Raw genomic sequence first — 22,420 nt, 5'->3', positions numbered from 1 at the left:
CAAAAGCATAGTGTACACTTGTACCTGGCTGTATCAGTATCCTGATCTGCAGAGCCTGCTCTACAGTGACACAGATCAGGTTCAGAGTTCATGGGTGCCCATCTAGCAACTGCAGTGACAGCAAAGTCTGTGCAGCGCAGGGCTACATTTAAGATATCGACTTCTGTTCTAAAAACTACATAACTATGAGAATGTTATCCTGGTGGCACAATAACCTGTAAATATACGACTTACCTGTCTTTGAGGTATGATGGCTAGCATCTCTCATAATTAAACAAGCCACATCAATTTGATTGATATCAGCCCTGTGAACCCAGCTCAGCTGTGAAAGGATTATGTGTATTTCCCCCAGCCAGAGTCTCTTTGCTGCTCCAAACAAGACTGTAGCACTGGGGGTTTCCTCTCTTTTTCCTTTGTGAGGGAAGGTAGCATCCTCCCCAGAGAGACAGCCTCTCCACAGGAAGCTGCCTGGGAACAGTAATCAAAGGGCACACTCATTCACAAAAGGAGTAGCATAACACAAGGGTGCTACATACCAAAAAGGCCTTTGATTCTATTGAGAAGGGAAGGGGGCAGGGTTAGTGTAGACCGAGGGAGCTCTTTACAACTGGAGGAAGCTTCCACCATCTTGTTTCTCTCTGCATCTATCTTTCCTTCCTGCCCCTCCACTTTCTGTAGCACAAACCACTTTGGGTGTGATGCCAGAAGGCAAAGTCCGCTTGCTCCAAACACAGGGATCGGACCCTTAAAGCAGGCTTGCTTTTGTCCAATCACCTGTAGACTTTTGATTTTAAAAGGGGGGTCTCTCACTCCTTCTTTGATTCACACATGAACGAAAACCTGAGGAAGAATTCATTATACCTCTCTTGGGGAAGCAGCCCTCCCCAAAGCCCTTCGCCGGAGGTGAAGACTGAGTGTTCAAGGCAGAGACACGCTCTGCTGCCTAACCATTTGCAGGGCATATTGGGGGTGACCTGCTGCTGGAGCAATACCTGCCTCTCTGCCAGCCACAACAGTTCTCAGGACCTTACTGTGCTGAAGGACCACTGCAGTTATGGACCAGCCTCCCCTATGTTTGGCATCCGAGAATAAGGTCTAAATCTTATCCTGGAGTCCCTAACTTGGGACTCACCACAACCTGAGAGCGAAGGCAAGCAGGATTCCTATGGTTTCACTGTCTAACTGATTCAAACTGTGATTTGAGCTTGTTCGACCCGATTGAACCAACAGAGCTCTCTGGTGCTGCCTTTGGCACTCACCTGATCTACGAACCGCAGTGTTGTACCTTTCAAACCAGTTCACCAATGCACCACGACTGCTAAGCACATTGTTGCCTCAGATCGAACAAGAAGCCATCATTGCACCATCTAAAACCGCTCTTCGAACCGCCAGCATCTTTGTTGTTGATTTTCATCAACAGTCGACCAGACCCTGGGGGACCTTCGAACTCCGCACCACACCACCCGACTCAAACTGTGCATGTAGTCACCATTGTTAGGGAGAATTTTCAAGAATGTGCTAATTTCCCTTACCTTTTCGAGACCCCCAGCAACTTTGCTGGAGTTCCAGGATTTTATTTTTTACCTGGGAAGAGTATGAGCCTTTTTTTCCCACTCTTCTATGTATTTTGATGTGTGTTTTACTTTTGTGTTCTTTGGTTATGGAGTCTCAAAACAACTCCATAGGCACCATCTTTTTCTGTGTGTGACACAGCACCTTCAGTGCCGTGGCACAGGGATGTCTTTCAGACTACCCAAGGTTTAAATACCTTCTCTGGGACTGACTACATGCTAAGAGGCCTCGCATGCCCAAAGATGCAGTAAGTATGTATGAGGTTAAGCTTGATATTTTGGATTGGTTTAGCTGCTTTTCAATATAACCATGGGATTCAAGACATTATAGGGAATCAGCTGATTCCTTGGCTTTTTTCTAGGCTACCCTCTGTTGCAACCGATGTGGTAATGGATTTGGGGGATATAGACAGAAAGGATTATGAAAGTGTGAAACTAGCTTTGATAGCTAGATTTGCGAAGACCCCTTCCAAGCATGATGGTACCCCTTGGGCTCCCTGGGTGACAGTATGTTTGAAAAAAATTAGTTGGGTGGGTTAAGGGTTACAGAGTTGACACTTATGAAGGTATGAGAAATCTGTTTATGTTGGAATCTATTTATGATGCCTGCTCTCCTGAGCTGAGACAGCACTTGGCTGACTCTAAGGAAATCGATCCAAAGAAGTTAGCAAGGGCTGCTGACTTGTGGGTTGCCAACAAGGCTACTCACAAAGATTCTGGGGCAACTCAGAAGAAGCATGAGGGAAAGCAGCACAAGAAAGATAACAAAGAGAATTCCAATACCTCCACTCCAAAAGAGGGCCCCAAACATAACAAGGGTAAGCCACCAGGGAAACTGAATCAGGCTAGTGTACCTCCTGGTGCCAAACCAGAAGAAGGTCAGAACAAACCCCCATTCATAAAGACATTTGGTAAATGTCATGCGTGTGGGTCAACTGACCATGTGAAAGGGGATCCCAGATGTAAGGGTAAACTTTCAGGGATCCACACTGTCTCCTTAGCCTTCTTCCCAGAGGATGAAGTTCCAATGGCAAGTGGAAACGTTCACTTAGTGGCTAAGGAACCCATGAAAGTCTCAGCCAGTGTTTCTTTAGTATCCCTGGGTCTGTGGGAACAGCAGAACTTAGATGTTTACAATTCCATTCCAGACAATACTAAAGTGTATTACTGTAATGTCGGTGATAATTCACAGGAAGAAATAAACACTTTAATAACTGGCAGGTTATCCCAAAGACTCACCGGTACCTCTCTTCCTCTCCTTGTGACTGCTCCCTTCCAGCAGTGGGAAGAATCTGCTTGTTCCAACAGGGGGGACAAATGTGAAAAGCCTCCCAGATACCCCTTCGCCCCACTAGAAAACCAGAGAGGAGAAGAGATCTCAGGGAAATCCTCTGGGGAAGAAAACCCTGTGTCGACGGCTGCGGGAAAGTAGTCTTCAATGCAGCGGATATTCAGGTGAAGTCCGGTGACTGGTGGTCTTGAAAAAGAAAGAAAATGGTAAGTACTTGCAGGTAGGTGAGAGGTGGAAATGTAAGAGAGTATGATTCAGATTACCCTTAAACAGGAGTGGGATGCGAGGAAAGGTGCCAGCCGTAAACTTCTGAGAATCCCTAGGGTAGCATGAAATAGTGAGATTAGAACGAGTAAGAGGACTGGATAGAATTGGGTTGAGGTCACGGAAGAATCTTTTACCTGGATAGAAGGGCGGAGCTTGGAGTTGTGTCAGTAGTGAAGGGTTTGGAGCGAACGGGTGCGGTACCCGTGTCGCGTATGTCTGTAGATGTAAAAAAGGGAGAAGGTAATTGAGTATGGAGACGTCCGGAAGGTGGAGGATCCGTGTCAAAGTGACGGATCTCGGAGAGTCTGAATGTCGCTTACCGCGTTCCAGAGAGGAACCGGTGAGCTGTTTGGAGCGAGAAAGTGTTGGAGTCCGGGGAGTCAGGAAACAGAGACGTGGTACGGTAGGCACTGAAATCGAGATAGGATAAAGATTGTTTAAAATACAGAAAGGTTAGCAATATGCAAGACGAATCAGGAAGATCCTAGATGCGAACTCACAGAGCGTTGTTGAGGAGTAGCAACGCATCCGTGCGTCTTTCACAGGAACAGATAAACCTTCTCTCGGGTAGGGGGACGGTACTTCCTGGTTACTGAGGCGTGCAACATCTAGACCCGCATCTTTAGTTGCGGCGGCCATCTTGCCAGTAAAAATGGCCGACACCCGCCGTCCCAAGGTCCATCGATGCCACAAGGACCAACGCCTTCGAAGAGGCGTGACAATTACAAAGACAGTGTTCTTGTGGATGGTCAGGAGACCTCTGCCATCAGACACTGGGGCCAGCATTACTGTAGTTGATTAATCATTTTTCAAAGTAGAGGATGTTGCTAAGGCACCTAAATACCTAACTAAGCTTGGTGGAGGCCCTGTCCAAATGCTTCCACAGTTACCAGCTCTCATCCAGTGCAATGACATGACTGTCAAGATACCTGTAAGTGTGCAGAGTGAAGTACCTGGGAGAGTCCTGTTGGGGAATGACTTAAAAACTCTTGGAGTTGTATCAAGCACCCCCGTGCCTCCCTGCAAAAGGAAACAGGAGCAGACTAGGAAGGCCAGAGAGAGTACCTTAAAAGGCTCTCAAGAGGAGGTTATAGAGGAAGCTATAACTCCCAGTCCACAGGACTTACTGACTGCAATTTCATAGAAGAAGGAGGAAAGCGGGAACCTAAAACCTCAAGGAACAAACCAGCCAGCACTCCTGTGCTACCAACAAGGACATCCCTGAGAAGACTGTCCAAATTCACACCTGTGACTCCTCCACCAGCTGAGGCTGAGTGTGTGGAACAACCTTGTGTGGTTGAATCAGCTGCTGAGGAATCAGAGCTGGAAGAGGACCTTGCTCCTGTTGGAGATCTGGATCCTGCAGACCATCCTGAGCTGCATTCTTTACTCACAGAAGGTGAACCCTGTAGGACAGACTTCAGCAGAGGTCAAAGAGAGTGTCCTACTCTTGAAGGTCTTCCCCAACAGGCAGCTTTCCAGCTGGATGGGCAAGAGCCAGGGAATCATAGGTTGTACTGGGAAAATGGCCTCTTCTACAGTGAACCGACTGAGTCTATCCCAGGGGACTAAAGAAGACTTGTAGTGCCTCTTGAAAGCAAACTCCAGTTCCTACAGTTAGCCCATGAAATACCTTTGGCTGGTCACTTGAGTTTCAAGAAGAACAAGGAAAGGCTCTCTTTATATTTCTACTGGCCTAAGTTGGGGTCTGATGTAGATAGGTTCTGTAGGAGCTGTCACACTTGCCAGATCTCTGGCAAGAGTGGAGCCAAGAATGTGGCACCCTTGGTGCCTCTCCCAGTGGTGGAAGTCCCTTTTGAGAGGGTAGGAATCAACATTGTTGGTCCCTTAGACCCTCCAACATCTTCAGGAAACAGGTTTATCCTGGTTGTAGTAGACCATGCTACTAGGTATCCTGAAGCCATACCTACGAGAACTGCTACAGCTCAGGCTGTGACTAAGGCCCTACTTGGTATTTTTTTTACCAGGGTAGGTTTTCCTAAGGAAGTTATATCTGACAGGGGATCCAATTTTATGTCCCACTACATGCAGGCCATGTGGAAAAACTGTGGAGTAACTTACAAGTTCTCAACTGCCTACCATCCTCAGACAAATGGATTGGTAGAGAGGTTCAACCATACAATGAAGAGCATGGTAGGTGCTTTAGAGGAACCCCTTAGGAGAAAGTGGGACCTTCAACTGCCATGCCTTCTATTTGCTTATAGAGAAGTCCCTCAAGAGGGAGTTGGATTTAGTCCCTTTGAACTTCTCTATGGCCATCCAGTTAGAGGCCCCTTGGCCCTGATTAAGGAGGGGTTGGAGAGTGTGCCTTCCCCCAATCCAGTGAGAGTCACTGACTATGTGATAGGTCTCCAGAGGAGAATGTCACACCTGATGGCAGAAGCATCAGATGACTTGAAAGCAGTTCAGGCTCTGGTGAAGCATTGGCATGACCAGAAGGCCAACATGGTTGAGTTTACTCAAGACCAGCTTGTTCTAGTTATGTTACCTACAAGGCAGAAGGCCTTCCAGGACAAATGGATAGGATCCTTCAAGGTTGTGGGCAAACTTGGAGAGGTCAACTATCTGGTGAACTTAGGCAATCCTAAGGAGGTTCCCAGAGTCTTTCACACCAACCGTCTAAAGGCTTATGTCTCAAGACCAGAAGTGGGAGCTTTGCTTCTAGCTTCAGCTCAAGAGGAGGAGGAGAGTGATCCTCTACCTGACCTACTCAGAGGCCAGCCTTTAGATGAGAACATAGAAGGAGTTAATCTCTCTTCTAATTTGACACCTGAACAACAGGAGGAGTGCAAGTTTCTGTTAAATCAGTTTGCCTCCCAGTTTTCACTATCACCAGGCTTGACCCCTTGGGGCCAGCATGATATTCTTACTGGTTACTGTTTAACTGTTAAAAGCAGAGGTTACAGGATGTCAGATCATGTAAGATCCCACATAAAGGAGGAGGTCAACAAGATGCTTGATCTCGGGGTAATAGAGCCCTCTACAAGCCGCTGGTCTAGTCCAGTTGTTCGAGTATCAAAGGCAGGATCCAAGGAGTTGAGATTCTGTGTGGACTACAGAGCTCTTAATGCAGTCACCAAGACTGATGCCCACCCTTTACCCAGGACAGATGAACTTGGGGACAAACTTGGTTCAGCCAAGTACCTCAGTACATTTGATCTCACTTCAAGCTATTGGCAAATAGCACTGACAGACCATACCAAGGAGAAAACTGCATTCCAACCCGAGCAGGCCTCTACCAGTTTAAGGTAATGCCTTTTTGACTAAAGAATACACCTGCTACATTAAGGACGGTTAACCAGGTTCTGAATGGGATGGAGGACTTCTGCATGACATACTTTGATGACATTGCAGTGTTGAGCCCTACTTGGAAAGGACATGTTGACCACTTAGGATCTGTTTTGCAGGCTCTTGAGCATGCCCATCTGACCATAAAGGCAAGTAAGTGTCAAATTGGTCAGAGTAAGGTGGTCTACCTTGGACATGAGGTAGGAGGAGGAGGTGAAATCAGGTCATTGCCTAGCAAAGTACAAGCTGTACAAAACTGGGCCACCCCTACTACTCAAACCCAAGTGAGAGCCTTCCTAGGCCTCACTGGTTACTATAGGAACTTCATAGAGAACTATGGGACCATAGCTTCTCCCTTGAATGTGGTCTCCTCTCCCAAATTCCCTAAAAATGTCAGGTGGAATGAGGAGTGCACTCAAGCATTTGAAGGCCCAAAGAAAGCCCTTTGTCAAGCTCCAGTCCTAAGAGCTCCTGACTACAACCAAACCTTCGTTATGCAGAGAGATGCTTCAAATACAGGTACAGGTACAGTTCTGAGTCAGCTGGATGAGAAAGGTAGGGAGCGCACCCCATTTGCTTCGTCAGCAGGAAGCTGAAGGAACCTGATACAAGGTGGGCAACCATTGAAAGAGAATGTTTTGCTACTGTGTGGTCACTGAAGAAGTTTAGACCATACTTGTATGGATCTACTTTTGTGATTCAGACTGACCACCAACCCTTGAGATGGTTGATGCAAATAAAAGAGGAACACCCTAAACTACTGAGATGGTCAATAAGCCTGCAAGGGTTTGATTTTACCATTGAACACATGTCTGGGTGTCACCACCAAAATGCTGATGGTCTCTCCAGGATGTTTGACCGACTGGAGTAAGGAGATTCATCCAGGAGTGGTTTAAATCCTCCTGTCCATTAGTCTGGGGGACGAGTGTTAGGGAGAATTCTCAACAATGTGCTAATTTCCCTTACATTTTGAGACCCCCAGTAACTTTGCTGGATTTCTAGGATTTGATTTTTTACCTGGAAAGAGTGTGATCCTTTTTTTCCCACTCTTTCATGTATTTTGATGTGTGTTTTACTTTTGTGTTCTTTGGTTATGGAGTCTTAAAACAACTCCATAGGCATCATCTTTTTCTGTGCTGTCACACAGCACCTTCAGTGCAGTGGTACAGGGATGTCTTTCAGACTTCCCAAGGTTTAAATACCTTCTCTGGGAATGACTACCGTCTCCCAGAGCATGTAAAGGTAAATTGACTTTACTAGTCTCTTTAAATTTACAGACCCAGCACACACTATCTTCCTACAGAGTGCTGGAGGGGTTGCCCAGCATCCCTTGAGTCAAAACCCTCATGCAACAGTCAAATGTTACCCTTTCCTACTTGAAATGGCTGGTGGCAGTGGTTTAGATCAAACTACCATGATTTTTCCCGACTGCGAACAACAACGGTAGCTAAAAATCGGGTCAGCCATGGTTTTCAATATGGCGCCCAAGACCTATCTGTAAAAACAGACTCCAGTCGACTTTTTTCGCCATTTCTTTTTGGAAAGGTCCTTCTTGTGTTTAACTCTGCGCGCCAAACCAGGTTTGGTCCCTTTGTTCGTTGGCCTTTGGCGGGCTTCAGTGCTGAAGCCCTCCTCTGGCGCCCGAGTGTCTAGGGTGGACAGGATGTGAGGGAGGTGCACGAAACTCCCTCTGCTTAGTCTCCTAGGAGACCCGAATGCACTTTGGCGTGATTGTCCGAAGGACAGCCACCCTGCTGTGTGAGTGACAGCCAGGCTGGAATGAATGCGGGAAAACTGTTTACAAGCAGGTCACTGGGATTTGGAAAGCAGTCGACCACTGGAACGGAAGAATCGAAGACGAGCTGATGGACGACGATTGCTGCAACTCCTGGACGACCGGTGAAGCCCTGCTGCAGGTCCGAATTGCCTGAAACTCCATGGACAGAGAAGCCCTTCAAGGTTAAACTTCTTCCCTTGAGTTTGGTGGGAACAACCAACTCGCAAGCCGCCTGGACACCGTCCCCTCCTGGTCGAATTTTCTGCAGAGTGCTGTGGAAAACCAGATAGCCAGTGAGAAGGATACCAGTTTGTGGTCTTTAAGGTACTCACACCTTAAACTGATGTTTTGCCAAGCTTGTGCCTCTTCCCTGGGCAGTGCAGGAACCTCCCAATGTCGTCCTCCTTGTCCCCACGACTGAAGCTCAGGAACAGCGAGATCTGCTCGAACTGCCAGGAACAACTCCCTCAGCTACAGCTCTCCTTCACTTTACAGGTACTGTGCAAACACGGTCCGGAAATCTTTTCAGCCACGGTGAAAGTTTGTGAAACTTTCCCGACGCGAAGGCTTGTCTTTCCCTAAACTAACATCTAACTTTTCATCCGGCCAAATTCTTCTAACATCCGTGGCAAAGACTTAACCGTTTACTACCAGAACTGTGCTATCCTTTACCAAGACTCTGAACCATTGACTTTGGCCCAGGCCTATGAACTGAATTGCTGGTTGTAGTTAACTGAAACCCTTTGCCCTGCCTATGAAAGTATTTGTGCTGCATTTCTTATAACCTTGTCTTTTTACCCCTTTTTAAAGTAACTGAAGTGCCAGTTTGCTCCCACTTCAGGGGAGCTGAACTTGTTCAGTAACTTATTGGTTGTGTATTTGTAGTATATTAGTATATGATATTGAGCTGCTCTTGCTAGTGTAATGTTTTCCAAATGACTGTGTAAATAAATGTATATTCTTTTACCAAGAAACGTTGAGTAAGTGTTTGTTTGAATCACTGTATTTGTTGGTCCTTTGTGTAACTTGTTCTACTGCTCACTTTATTCTTGAGATAAGTCTGGCCCCTCAGCCACTGCTACCACATTACTGTGTAGTACAGGCTTGTACCAAAGGTGAAATTGGACTGATACTTGTAGTCTTAATTGCATGTAGTGTTCCCCAAGGGTACTGCATGTGATTCTGCCTAACAACCATCATCTTCACCATCAAACTGACTGTAAAACCAATCCTAGTGGCTGTCACGATCTGCACTTCCTTGAACATCTCTTTGAACCGCAGCAAGCCTCTGTCCGACGCCATCACATCTGAAGCTGAACCCGTCACCTGTTTGTCTCGAACCAGCCGCTCATTGCCAGACCTCAACTCAAGCCACTGGAAAACTCGCATCACGCATCAGCACGATCCAGCGGTTACCCAACGTCTTTAACCAGCTAAACATTGAGTTGCTGCCTCTTCGAACCGCACCACAGATCTTCAGAATCACAGCTTCGATCCATCACGGAACGTGACATGAAGACATGAACCGCTGGAGTGTCACATGCCAACCCTAACCAGCAGTTACTACGCCTCGAACCGACCCGATCTTTGAACTGACCCTGATGAGGCAGCTGATCTGCCTTGCATGAATGTCACCCTAAAAGTACTCTGAGATACTGTTTCGAACTTGCTTGATGCCCGTTCCTCGCTAGGGACTGCATGAACAGCTGCACCCAAACTTTTCTCAATCTGCTCGCACAGCATAAAGAAGCCTGGTTCAATGCTGTCGAACCATCAAGACCCGCAAAAGGTATTACTGACTATTTACTGCCCCCTTGGTCCATGGTCACTTAAATCCCTTTTTGCACCAGAACATATCCTATTACAAAGATTGTGGTTATTACTTGCCTTTCGCTGCTGATTCATTTCCCATAGGGCTGCATCTGTCTATCTGTGCGTATTATCTGTTCTTTCCTCAGGGGTGGGTTTTGTGTAGTGATGTTCTATTTAGTTATTCGTGCATATGGTGTGCTTAAAGTATTGTGGGAGAAAATCTGTGTTTTGAAAAATGTCAATAAACTCCCCTTGTCCCGAATGTAGCATAACACTGTGCAACTAATGCAACTTGCCAGGTTTAACAAGGGCCTTATTGCCATTGTGAGGCGAGCCCTATGTTCTATTGGCACATGCCTTAACCTCAACAGCTTGATCCGCCACTTTCCTAGGCAAATCAGCTTTAGCACACAGAAATCATCATACAGTACGTGGACTCGCCTGCCCTAACCACACGAGAACCTTAGAAGCAGCTTACCTTACATTTATTACTGTATCAGCATATGCCTTCTAGCCCAATTGTATTATGTAGAATGTGAGAACGCAGCCTCTGCCTTAAACTCGCATGCTGAGACACTGTCCTTCTACTTGACACATTTGGCCTCACTACAAGGTTGGTGGTTTCCCGCCAGTAAATCAGGCGGGATACCACCCAAACAGTAATATTGTTACCAGCACTTGGAATGTAAGTACCGGCGTATTCCAAGTGCCAGTGACAGTGGTAATTCCCCAGTTTTAGATGGTCGGCTGCCAGAATTACCGGCAGCTCAGAGCTGGAGGTAAATCCAGACACAATACCACCGAACTTGTAGTTTGGTGGTACGGGAAAAGTGGCGCAAATGAAATTACTGCCACTTTTTTCCCACACCGCCAAACTTGTAATGAGGCCAATTTTGACTGAAAGAGAACTTCCGATGTCTACGCCTCCCTCGCCATTGAGAGGCATGTGTGCTCTGCTGAATAAAAAGCCCATGCATGGAGGAGATCGAGGTTGTTACTCCGAGTTTCATACTGTTGCTGTTCTGTGGCTTATTATTGCTAATAAACATGGTTCACCAATCCATTGGAATAGTCTGTGGTTATTTTTCCACAACAAGATACATATTTGTATTGCACCTTGATTAGACATTTCTTTATTTTGGACTATACTTCAGAGTTTGGGTTGCTACTGAATCACATTCACACCCCTCTTGAGAGTATAGCCTTCCCTCAGCCCATGTTACCGCAAAAGGCTTCAACTGTGCCTGATTTACCTTTATGATTGGGTTCACTCTTGGTTTGTAGAAGTGAGGGTGAGTAGGCGCTTTAGCCTCCACTCATCCTTGCAGAAGTCAATTCATTAGAATCATCTCCTGGTAGAGGGAATTACCAAAATAAGTATGCATTTTATTCTTTGTTAATTTAGACCACAGGGAATTCCAGCTGAGCTCCCCCAGTCGTCCAACATGGCTAAGTAGCCCAACAAGCCTCTAATACCGCCCCACAACTTCCTTCATTGCTAATAGCTTTAGCTTATCTTCTCTGGTTTACCTGCTCCTTTGCCTCTTTCTCCAAAGCCAACGCTTGGTCCACCCCTCACATTCCCTGTTTTAGCTATGCTTCCACGTCTCACTCCTTTCCTCTTAATTTCTTGTTTTCCATCTCTGGGCTACTTCTTCATATGCTTTCACTTTCGATCTCTTCTATTTTCTACTCAGTGCATGTACTTGTCACTTTTTGTTTACAGCAAAAACGACAATAAACTATCTGGACAAACGTTCCCATGGTACGGCGTACATGCATAGGAAGCCAGTTCGCCAGTGTTGGTGTAAATCGCATTACTATTGAATTTAATTGAGTGAATGGATCATAGTGATTTCCTTATCACACAGCAATCGGATTGGTGTTCCTTTAAATGCTTGTACACATGCAAACATTGCACTGTCCCTATTACACAAAACGATAGCTTTGTTTCACCCGTTTCTCATCTCTTGCTCCAGCGCGACCGTTCCTCAATACTAAACACAGCCTTCCCCTTCCAGTATCTCTCTCAATGAAGCCCGGCTGAAGAAGTGCAGGGGTCCATTCAACACTCCTCCTCCTCCTTGCTTAGAGCAGAAAACAGACTAGTGCAATCGTGGGGTGCATTCATTAAATTAGGGACAAATGCAAACACATATTAGTGGACTTGGCAATTACGCGTCCGGAGGTACAGTCAGAAGTCTGATAATATAATGTGCCTTACCTGTCCTGCACCAGTCCTGCCACATAGTTTGCCTGGAAGCTCAGCTCACGCTGTCGCACCCGTGCTGCGCACCGTTCTCAGTGTAGCTGGCTGGCTGCTGCTGTTGCAGTCACCGCTCTGCTCTTCAGCTCTGCTCTTCGACCCTGCCCCGGGCCCGGACGAGCTATGGTTGCTAAGCAACCTCAAGTAATAGACATGAAGGCAGCTGGCACCAGTGCCTCGCTGAAAGCACCCGCGCCTCGCTGTTTACTGCTTCCACTGTCCAGGCCTGGGGAGGCGTCAGGAGCTTGCTCGTTTTTTATAAATAGTTTGAAACTATTTATAAAAAACGCAAGCTCCAGGGCTCAAGGCCAGGCCAGAGGTCGCAAAACTGTTCCAGAGGTCGCTGGGGAAACGGCAGAGGTCGCTTTTGCGACCTCTGGTGACCCCCAATTGACGTCCCTGACTAGGGTGATGGTGCACTGGACTTTTTAGCTGTCAGACTGGTCTGGTAAAACATTTTATGTAGGCATGGAACAAATAGACAGAGGGGCTTTCTTTACATTTAGTGCTGAAAATCAGAAAACTGTTCAGGACATTTTTCATTGAGGATTCACAAGCTTCAAAAATACATCAATAAAATATGTATATTATTTTTGCATTCAGTTCCTTAGTTAAAAACAATTATTTTGTTGCATTGGTTCCAAAATGCATTCAGTCCCAAATGTTCAGGAATATCTCAAAGTTTGGCCGATGCCCAATATCATCATTTCTATCTTTGTATTCTCATCAGAACTAATTAGTGTTGGAGGGCATTCTCAATTATCCAAAAATCATAGGGCCTATATCAGCCTTTGTCATGGTTGCAAAATATCGTCCTTTTGTTTCACAAAGCAACTAATGACTCGATATTTGCCTATATGTTGCTATAAATTATGCACATTTGCGTAATTTAAGCGTTAAATATATTGCATACACGTAAGATTTTCATGTGTCTGCTTCCTTTGTAAATAAAGCCAAATGCACATATATTTTGCTTAATTTACAACCTTATTTAGGAGCAACTTACATGGGCAGTAACTACACACGCACTTGGTGATCTCTGTGAATCAGATACAGGTCTGTAATTTGGTTTAGGCCACTGGGCATGGTACTTAATTTCGCCAACCATACCTGCTCCAAACTCCCACCACTGTTATGCTGCCACGAGGTCGGGTAGCATCTGTTGATGTACACACACTTCCTCCTTAAATTCCTTATTCTTGTCTGCTGATTTATCCTCCCTAACTGCTTCACTCCATATATCATTACCTACCCTCTCGCACTCTAAAATCTTATATCTTTCTCAACCTCTCAGTCCCCCATCCTCCTTACACCAACTAATTCTTTCGCTCCTTCACCCTACCTGATCCCCATGGCTAGAATTCCCTACCCCTTGGCATCAAGTCCATGCCCCCTCTATCCCTTGGAGTAGTACCAGTACTGTCTGGTGCTATCAACCCACACTCACAGAACCCCCACCTTACCCTTTTACTTGTACATAATTGCAGATACTGCAAATGTTAATTTGTGACATATTTATATACCTATATCATGAATTTGTAATCCTATAGCATGTATATTTGTAATCTTTTGTCAGTGACGTCCCGTTTTACCATACCAATTCCATCCTATCACATCTGATTATTGTCTCTTTATCTACATCTGATCTACAAACATACGGTTTCTATCTATCTATGGGATTTCCCAGTCAGTCACACGGGCTCATACTCAGTGCCTTTTGCCTATCCAAATATGTGTAAATAAATATTAACCATGTGTGTTCATCAGCAATTATTTTAGCAGGAAGAGTGTCTATTAGCCGCACTATATATGGCAATATATCTAATTGTATCAATAATATCAACAATTTTATCAATTGTCTCAATAATTATTTATTTTGCGTTGTCTCTATCTCGGTATTCAGGTAGTCAATTGTTAATCATCAGTGCCTATATAAAGCCTGAACATGTTTGGGATTGCTTCTTTTGACAAGGCCAAAACATGCCCCTATACAAGGGGGAATGTGATCAACCAGCTCGGGCTGGACGACTTAGCTTATAAATCTTTTCTAGACTGATTTCTTTATGTGTTTGGTCCCCTTCCTAAATGTCACAGACAAGCTTAAAACCGAGGGGACAGAATGCTGCCAAGAGAACTTTGCATTGCATTAAGCATTGCCACAAGTATTCCCGTCCATCGGTATTTGGATTTTTTCTATGTCTAACACAATTGCCATGTTGCCTTCTAGTGACAGCTCCATTCATCTTCACTTCCTATGAATTCTGTGTCTTTCACCGTCTCTGTCAGCAATGTTTGGTATGGCTCGATTACAGTGTTACATAAGTTGGTTTTAGGATCTAATGCCTCTATTCCTAAACATGTTTTTCTTCAATAGGGGTGTGATTTGTGGTGCCATAACTTCACAGTATCTTCTTGAGAAATCAAGAATTGTCTTTCAGGTAATTTTTCGATCAACATTCGGCATTACTAATTTTTCTTGCATATAAATCTTTTGCATTTGAACATTGAATTTGTCAACTGGCTTTCATGAGATTACCAGTTCCAGATCGTTGGCTTAGTGGAGACCAGCCCAGATAAGTAATGAGTAAGTGCTGTGGTAGTCCATGTGAAATTATATATTCGTTTTAATCTTATTTCTGTAATGGGTGCCGCAAGGCTCACATCCCAAAATGTTTTCTTTCGGCATATAATCATTGGTCTGTCCCATTGGAAAGTCCAACAACACATTTCACACTGGATGAGCGTTATCCTCTCTCTTCCATGGTCCATCAAATCAAGGAGTTAAGCGGGGGGGGATGGGGGAGGGTCTGTCTGAGTAACTGACGGGAGCAGGAGTGGGCTGGCAAGCGGGACATGCACATGTAATTGCCCCATCTGCTAGACGCATGTTAAGGATTGCTGTCGTGTCATCAACTGTCATATGTGTGTATGCAGTCTCGTTCAGGCCGTATGGTATATCAAGTGTTTAAATAAAGTTTTTTTTAAATCAAGGAGTCAATGTACATTAGAACCCTTTACAGAATATTCAAAATGGCTCAGCCAATCATACACAGGAATTCTGGGAACTATTATCAGGTAGTTGACTGGAATTTCCCATTCTCGGGTGGGCAGGCCATGCCAAAGGAATTCGGTGCCTGCTCACATTCACGCCAGCCCCCATGTACCTTTACAATTTGAGCCCTGCTTTCAATTCTTGGCTCACCTCAGGCCTCCTTCCCTCACTCCCTCCTTATGTTGCTGCCATCTCTGTCATGCCACAACATCTAGTCCTTTTTTTCTTCTGGACCTCAATGGTATTCTGCATGCCAGTGCATTACACCGCCCCTCTCTGTCCATGTGTCTCTCTGACAGGATTCTGGCGATGGTGTGTCCAGCCTTTTTCTGTATTTCCTTCCTTTTTTCACTCCTGTCTATCCGCCGTGGGTGCTAAAAGCTTTGCTGCTGTGCATGGTGCTGAATCCCTTGTCTGCAGCATTGCACAACCAAAACACACAACATGGTATGCAATACATGTAAACCACCATAGTGAGCTTTGATCTTTACGCTGTTCAACTAATACAAATCATATGTCTTTTTTCCTCTTCTCAGGCCAAAAACGAGAGAAACTACCATATATTCTACGAGATGCTGGCCGGCCTTCCATCACAGCAGAAACAAATGTTCTACCTCCAGGACGCAGAGACCTATTACTACCTAAACCAGGTATGTCTGCTCTGCTGCATATCTGAAGGCGTGTTGAGGTCTACTCTCATGCCAACATCATACTGATTGAGTTTGGCACTAAAAAAATCAAGGTTTGAATATCCATTGCTTCGGAGCTGAGTTCCTATTCCTAACCATCGATGAGAAAGATTGATAAGCAATCAATGTAATATAATTGTCATTTGTATAGCTTCTTTCACCATTCCTATGGTCCCAACGTGCTGTAAATTGAACGCCCTCGCGGGACAGAAGTCCAGGTATGGGGAAATCGTCAGAGAAGTTTAGAATGTGTGCACACTTTAGCCAATGAAGGTAGGTAGGGGCGGCCAAGTCCCTGCTAGACACCCATGTCGAGCTGGGATGTGGATAGGTGCTGAGAGGTAGTTCGGGAGAATGTGCGAGCAGGAGAGACATTATTATTATTTTTTTTTTTAAAACAATTTTATTATTTCAACCAACAAACAATACAGACCAAATATACAATACAATATACCTTAATACAGTTTGAATGTGTACAGTATGCAATTTGATCTCCAATCCCCAAACCCACCCCCCCTACAAGCCCATCAGGTCTGTTTAGTCTGTGTTTGCGCTGCGCGGTGTGGTACATTCTCCATTGGAATCCGCCAAATTTGGCTTCGTTCCAAACAAATCCGATATCAATGATTTCCAAGCCAACAGGGTTCCCACCTCTTCTCCCCTTCCCATCATACTGGACTCCTGCCATACCACAGTCTCTGCTTCCGCCCACTTTTGCAATTCCTTCCACCATATCTCCACCTGCGGTTTATGACAAGCCTTCCACCCCATGGCAATCCTCCTCTTAGCCAGTACGTATGCCAAGTCCTTCAGTTTGTTAACGTGCTTCAGTTTTTGCGATCTAGGGAACCCCCCCAATAAGCAGGCCCATGCTGACTCTACCACCAGTGTAACTCCTTTATCCGCCATTTTCGCCGCTATCTCGCCCCAGAAGCGCCCAACCACAGGGCAGGACCAAAACATGTGTATCATGTCTGCCTGCTCTTCATTGCACTTGGGACATGCTTGTCTGCCTGCATTTTTAAACCTTGATATCCTCAGGGGCGTCATGTACGCCCTATGCGTAATATATAATTGTATTTGTTTCAACCTAGCATTTCTCGACACCTTCTGATGATACCACAAAGCCCGCTCCCAAATCCTATCTTCCATCGGGGCCCCCACCTCAGTTTCCCAATCTAATCGAAGTTGTACTGGTTCTTTACCAATCTTAAGCATCAACATTTCGTACAATCTTGAAATCTCGTGCCCTCCCTCTGTTATATCATATATAGTGTCCACGGTACCATCCGGCTCTGCTTCGAGTATAGTTTCGGGCCAAGCCCTCTTAATTTCCCACACTAATCTATGATATGTAATATATTGACCTACGTGTAGACCTGTTTCCTTGCCCAACTGTTCCCAACTTATGATGGCTCCCTCCCGCCAAACATCTCCCACCGTTGCCAACCCCGCTGATTCCCAGTGGGTTCTAATCCTCCTCCGCAGTTGCTCATCTCTTTTCGCCAGCGCCACCAGCGGTATCTGCGGGGAGCACGGAGCCGGGATTTCCATCATCCTGCACGCGCGGCGCCAGATCCTCCACCCAAGCAACATCATTTTGGGGCGCCCCTTCATGTCTGTTTCGGATAACCAGATCATTTCCTTTAAGTAAAATGGGGCACAGTCTGCACTAAACAATCTGGATTCGGGGGTACTTTCATCCGATAGCCATTTAGCCACGTACTGCAGTTGGCTCGCTATATAATAGGCCTCATAGTTGGGGAGCCGTATCCCCCCTTTTTCATAAACGCTTTGCAATTTCCACAATGCCATCCTGCGCCTGGTTCCTTGCCATAAAAAGTCCCTACATATACTATTAAGCTTGGCAAAAAACTTCCCAGGTATGAGGTGTGGAATGTTTCCAAAAAAATGCAGGAGCCTAGGCAAAACCACCATCTTAAGCATTGCACTACACCCCATCATGGCTAGCGGTAGCTTCCCCCAAAATTGCATACTTTTCTCAATTTTCCCCACAGCTATCTCCGTGTTGTGTCTATGTTCTTGTTCAATCGTATGATACACATCTATCCCAAGGTACCGAAAGGTAGCAACAGTCCAAGGAACTTGCAACACCGGCAGCTGGTCTACGGGGAGTCCCCTATAGTTACCCAACGGGAAAATTACAGACTTCTGAGGATTCACAGCTATCCCAGACAACCCCGCATACCGATCCATAACCTCCAGGATATGCTGGAGATTCTCCTCTGGATACTTCAGATACAACAACATATCGTCTGCATATAGAGAGATCAAGTGTCGCTCCCCACCCACCTCGATGCCTATGGTGTCATACTGCTGTCTAAGGTATATGGCCAAAGGCTCCAATGCCAATATGTATAACATAGGGGACCATGGGCATCCCTGTCTGGTGCCTCTGCCCAGCCTCCATCTCTCTGAAATAACTGATCCGACTTAACTCTGGCGAGCGGCTCACTATATAACATCTTTGCCCATCTTACATATCCGGGCCCCATCCCATATTCCGTCAAAGCCGACAGTAGCCATGGCCACTTGACGGAATCAAAGGCCTTTACCGCATCCAGGGACACTACCGCCATGTCACCCTCCTTATCCCCCGCCCATTCAACGACTCTATGTAATCGCCTGTGATTATGAGTTATGTTCCTGTTGGGAACATAACCCGTCTGATCCGGGTGTATGAGTTTGTCTATGACTCTTCGCAGTCTACCCGCCAAAACAGCCGTTAGTATCTTGCTGTCTTGATTCAGCATTGATAGCGGTCTATAGGAGCCACAGCTGTTCCCAGGCTTATTCGGTTTAGGGAGCGGTATTATGACTGCTTCCCTTAGCGACTCTGGCAGCTGTCCCACCTCAAACGCTTCATTTAGCATATTCAGCATCGGAGGGAGCACCTCCGCCATGTATGCTTTATAAAACTCGCTCGGAAACCCATCCGCCCCTGGGGTTTTACTAGTTGGCAATTGTCTCACCACCGCTTCTAGCTCCTCCAAAGTGATTGGAGCATCCAGCTCTTCCCTCTCTTCAGCACTTATCCTGGGCAGACCTATGTCTTCAAGCGTTTCCTTTATTCTCTCTTGAATATCCTCCTCAACATCCCCATACAGTTTCCCGTAATACGTGGCGAATTCCTGATTGACTCCCTCCTGGGTATCCGCTACACTCCCGTCCTCCCTCGTTATTGCCCTGATGGTGGGTCTGGGGGTTTCGTTCTTATATAGCCATGCCAGGAGCCGTCCTGTTTTATCCCCACCCGCGTGCTGCCGCTCTATGTATTTCTTATAGTTCAGTTTACACAACCTATCCCAATACTCTCCACACGTCTGCTGAAGTTGAAGTACCCGCTCCGCATTTGAACCAGTATCACCACCCTCCTTTTGCGCTTTCTCCAAATCCCTCTCAACCTCTTGTAAATCAGCCAGGACACCTCCCTGCAGGCTTCGGGACTTCGCTATGGCCACGCCTCTCAACACCACTTTAAAGGCCTCCCATAACGTGCACGCCGAATCTACACTGCCCGTGTTCTCTTCAAAGTAATTTATGATCTCCTCCCTCACCTCTTCTTTAAACACAGGATCTTTGAGCGCCTCCGCTCGGAGCCGCCACGTCGGGATCCTTGCCCTTGGAGGGCGATATTGCCAGCTAACAACCAAGGGCGAGTGGTCCGACAAGACTCTCGCTTTATATTCCACCCGCGGCATCTCCGTTATTAAGCCTGACGTAGCAAAGACATAATCTAGTCTAGTGGACAGCTGTTGCGGGGCCGAATAGTGAGAATACTGTCGTTCTTGGGGGTGCTTCATTCTCCATACATCAGTCAAGTCAAAATCATTGAGCAACGCTTGTAACACCCGTGCCGCCGGGGCAGGTTTTTCCCATTTCTGATCTGATCTATCCACCCTTGGATCTAATACACAGTTAAAGTCCCCCCCCCAGAGTACCGCACTTCCCATGCACATACCAAGGTGAACACTCAGGGTTCTGAAATACATTGCCGTATTCTGATTGGGAGCGTATGTATTAATTACACTTATCTCTCTGTTCTCTACCATGCCCCTAAGTATGACCATTCTCCCGTCCGCCTCAGCAGTTTCCTGTAACACATGAAAGGGGACATGCGGGGCCACCCAGATAAGAACCCCTCTAGCATAAGCTGAGTATGTTGAACCCACCACCACTCCTTTCCATTTCCTCTTAATCATTCCCAGTCTCTCTTTCGTCAAATGGGTCTCTTGCAACAGCGCAATATCTATCTTTTGTCTCCGCAAGTATAACATGACCTTATTTCTCTTCAAATAACTGTTTAGACCCCTAACATTCCACGTAATTATTTTAAGGTCCCCCATGGCTTGTTATGCTTTCCGCCCCCATCCCACCCGCGCAATCCACTACTCGTACCCGGTCTCGTATATTTAGGCTCGTATCCCAATTCAAACTTCCCTTAACTACACACACCCCAAACACCCCTCCCTTCCCATTATCCCACCCAACCACACCCAACTCCCCACACCACCCTCCCCCCATTCTCCCACCTAACCCCCATATCCCTTTCCTCACTTGTTGCCCAGCTCCATCCCTGGATCTCAGGCTCCCCCGCATCTAGCACTTTTCTGGCAGACGCCTGTACTCGATGCTCCGCGGGGTGAGGCCGCCCTACTGGCTAGCCTACTAGTACTAATACTAATATGGGGGATAGGGTGCCCACATCCTGTCGCTCCTGATTGCTATAAACTCTACACACTTAACTGTACAATTACCACCTATATATGCACTTTACTATATTCAAGTCCTTGCGTGCGGCCAAGTCCATGGGATCTGCTTCCAGTGCCACCCGTACCCAGTACTACCCCTTAGCCATAGCCATCCCCCACAGTTCTACTGGATACCCATTGCACATCCTGTCACGCTACATGTAATGTCCCCAGCCACTTATCGTGTTACTCTTGCGCTTGATCCGCCTCCTGCTCCGGACAACCCTGCAGGTCTAGCCAGGTCGTCGCTTCTTCGGGCGTGTGGAAAAAAAACATCTTGCTCTTATGTATCACTTTCAGTTTCGCAGGATATAGCAGCATATATTTTATCCCCGCCGCACGCAGCCTTCTTTTGATCGCTACATAGCTGAATCGCTGCCTTTGGACCAGCATTGTGTAGTCTCGATATGCCGTGATGGCGCACGACGCCCTCTCAATGGTTCCTCCTTTGCGGAAGTATTCCAAAATCTTCTCACGATCCTTATAATTCAGTATTTTCGCTATTATAGGCCGGGGGGGAGCCCCAGGTTGTGGCTTCCTCATGAGGGCTCTGTGCACACGTTCCACCGCAAACCCCTGCGAGAGTTCTGCAGCCCCTATTTCTTGTAAGAGCAGATTCTCGATGTAGTCCGTCGGGTCCCGTCCTTCCTCTCCTTCCGGCAGGCCCACCACACGAATGTTGTTCCTCCTCGCTCTCCCTTCAGCCTCCTCCGCCCGAGTCTCCAGATTGGCTACCTGTTGTTTGAGCACGTGGATCTCTTGTACGTTGCTAGTGCTAGTGTCCGTGTTGATTTTCACGGCACTCTCCAAGCTGCTTGTTCTCTCCGCCAGCCCCCTGACGTCTTGCCTCAGCAGGGTAACCTCTATGCCCACTGCGTCTATTTTGGCCTCCAGGGAAGTGCGCAGGTCCGACATCGCTGTCCCCCATGAGTCTCGCAGCTCCGTTATAGCCGCTAATATCTGATGTTTGTCAGTAGCTGCAGCGCTCTCCCCTGGTGCCTCTGCTTCTTTAGACGCTATGACCGCCGGAGATTGCTGTGTTTTGGCGAATGCTTCCATCGTGGATTGCTTAATCTTGGTTTTACCCCCTCGCCCCGACATCTTGCAGCTTTCGTTATGCACCCGGGTTGACTGGCCTCCAGTGCGTAATCTTGCTTTCCTATGTAAGCTCGCCCCCGGTGCGCCTCCCCCGGTATAGGCAGCCTCTGTATGCTGAGCTCCAAGTTCTGAGTGGGCTGTGTCCTCCCACGTATCCGACGTGCCACTGCGTCCAAGAGACCGCACACCATTCACAGCTATTATGCCCAGCTTTGGTTCAATGCTCCCGTATCTTTTCTCTGGACACCACTGTCACTGTTGCAATGGCTTATCTTCCGGGGCCAGCGAACACTCACAGCATCCCCTACAACAGTAGCTTCGCACCTGGTGCCAGGATGCCAGGCCGCACAAGTGCCTATATCCTCACACTGCAGGCCCTAGACCCTTCCGGAGCCTACTGCATTACCTCAGTTCACCGTGCTATGTTCTTCCGTGCTCCGCGTATGCTCATTTAAACCCCCAAGTTTCCCGTGGCGCTCCACACCAGCAGTGTCCCAGTGGTGCAGCCTACCGGCC

General features: G+C 46.8%; 1 protein-coding gene across 2 annotated transcripts in view; it reads left to right on the top strand.

Annotated features, from left to right (window-relative positions):
- Positions 1–22,420, top strand: part of MYO15A (myosin XVA) — a 3,541,761-nt gene that overhangs the window by 531,431 nt on the left and 2,987,910 nt on the right. For both annotated transcript variants that reach the window (XM_069645706.1, XM_069645705.1), the window contains exons 8-9: positions 14,668–14,731; positions 15,882–15,995. In XM_069645706.1, coding sequence (XP_069501807.1) covers positions 14,668–14,731; positions 15,882–15,995 — 178 coding nt within the window. The remainder of the gene's footprint in view (positions 1–14,667; positions 14,732–15,881; positions 15,996–22,420) is intronic.

Source organism: Ambystoma mexicanum, chromosome 2p (assembly GCF_040938575.1).
Source record: "Ambystoma mexicanum isolate Mex_15411 chromosome 2p, UKY_AmexF1_1, whole genome shotgun sequence".
NCBI lineage: Eukaryota > Metazoa > Chordata > Amphibia > Caudata > Ambystomatidae > Ambystoma > Ambystoma mexicanum.
This window is presented reverse-complemented; position numbering and strand designations above follow the sequence as displayed.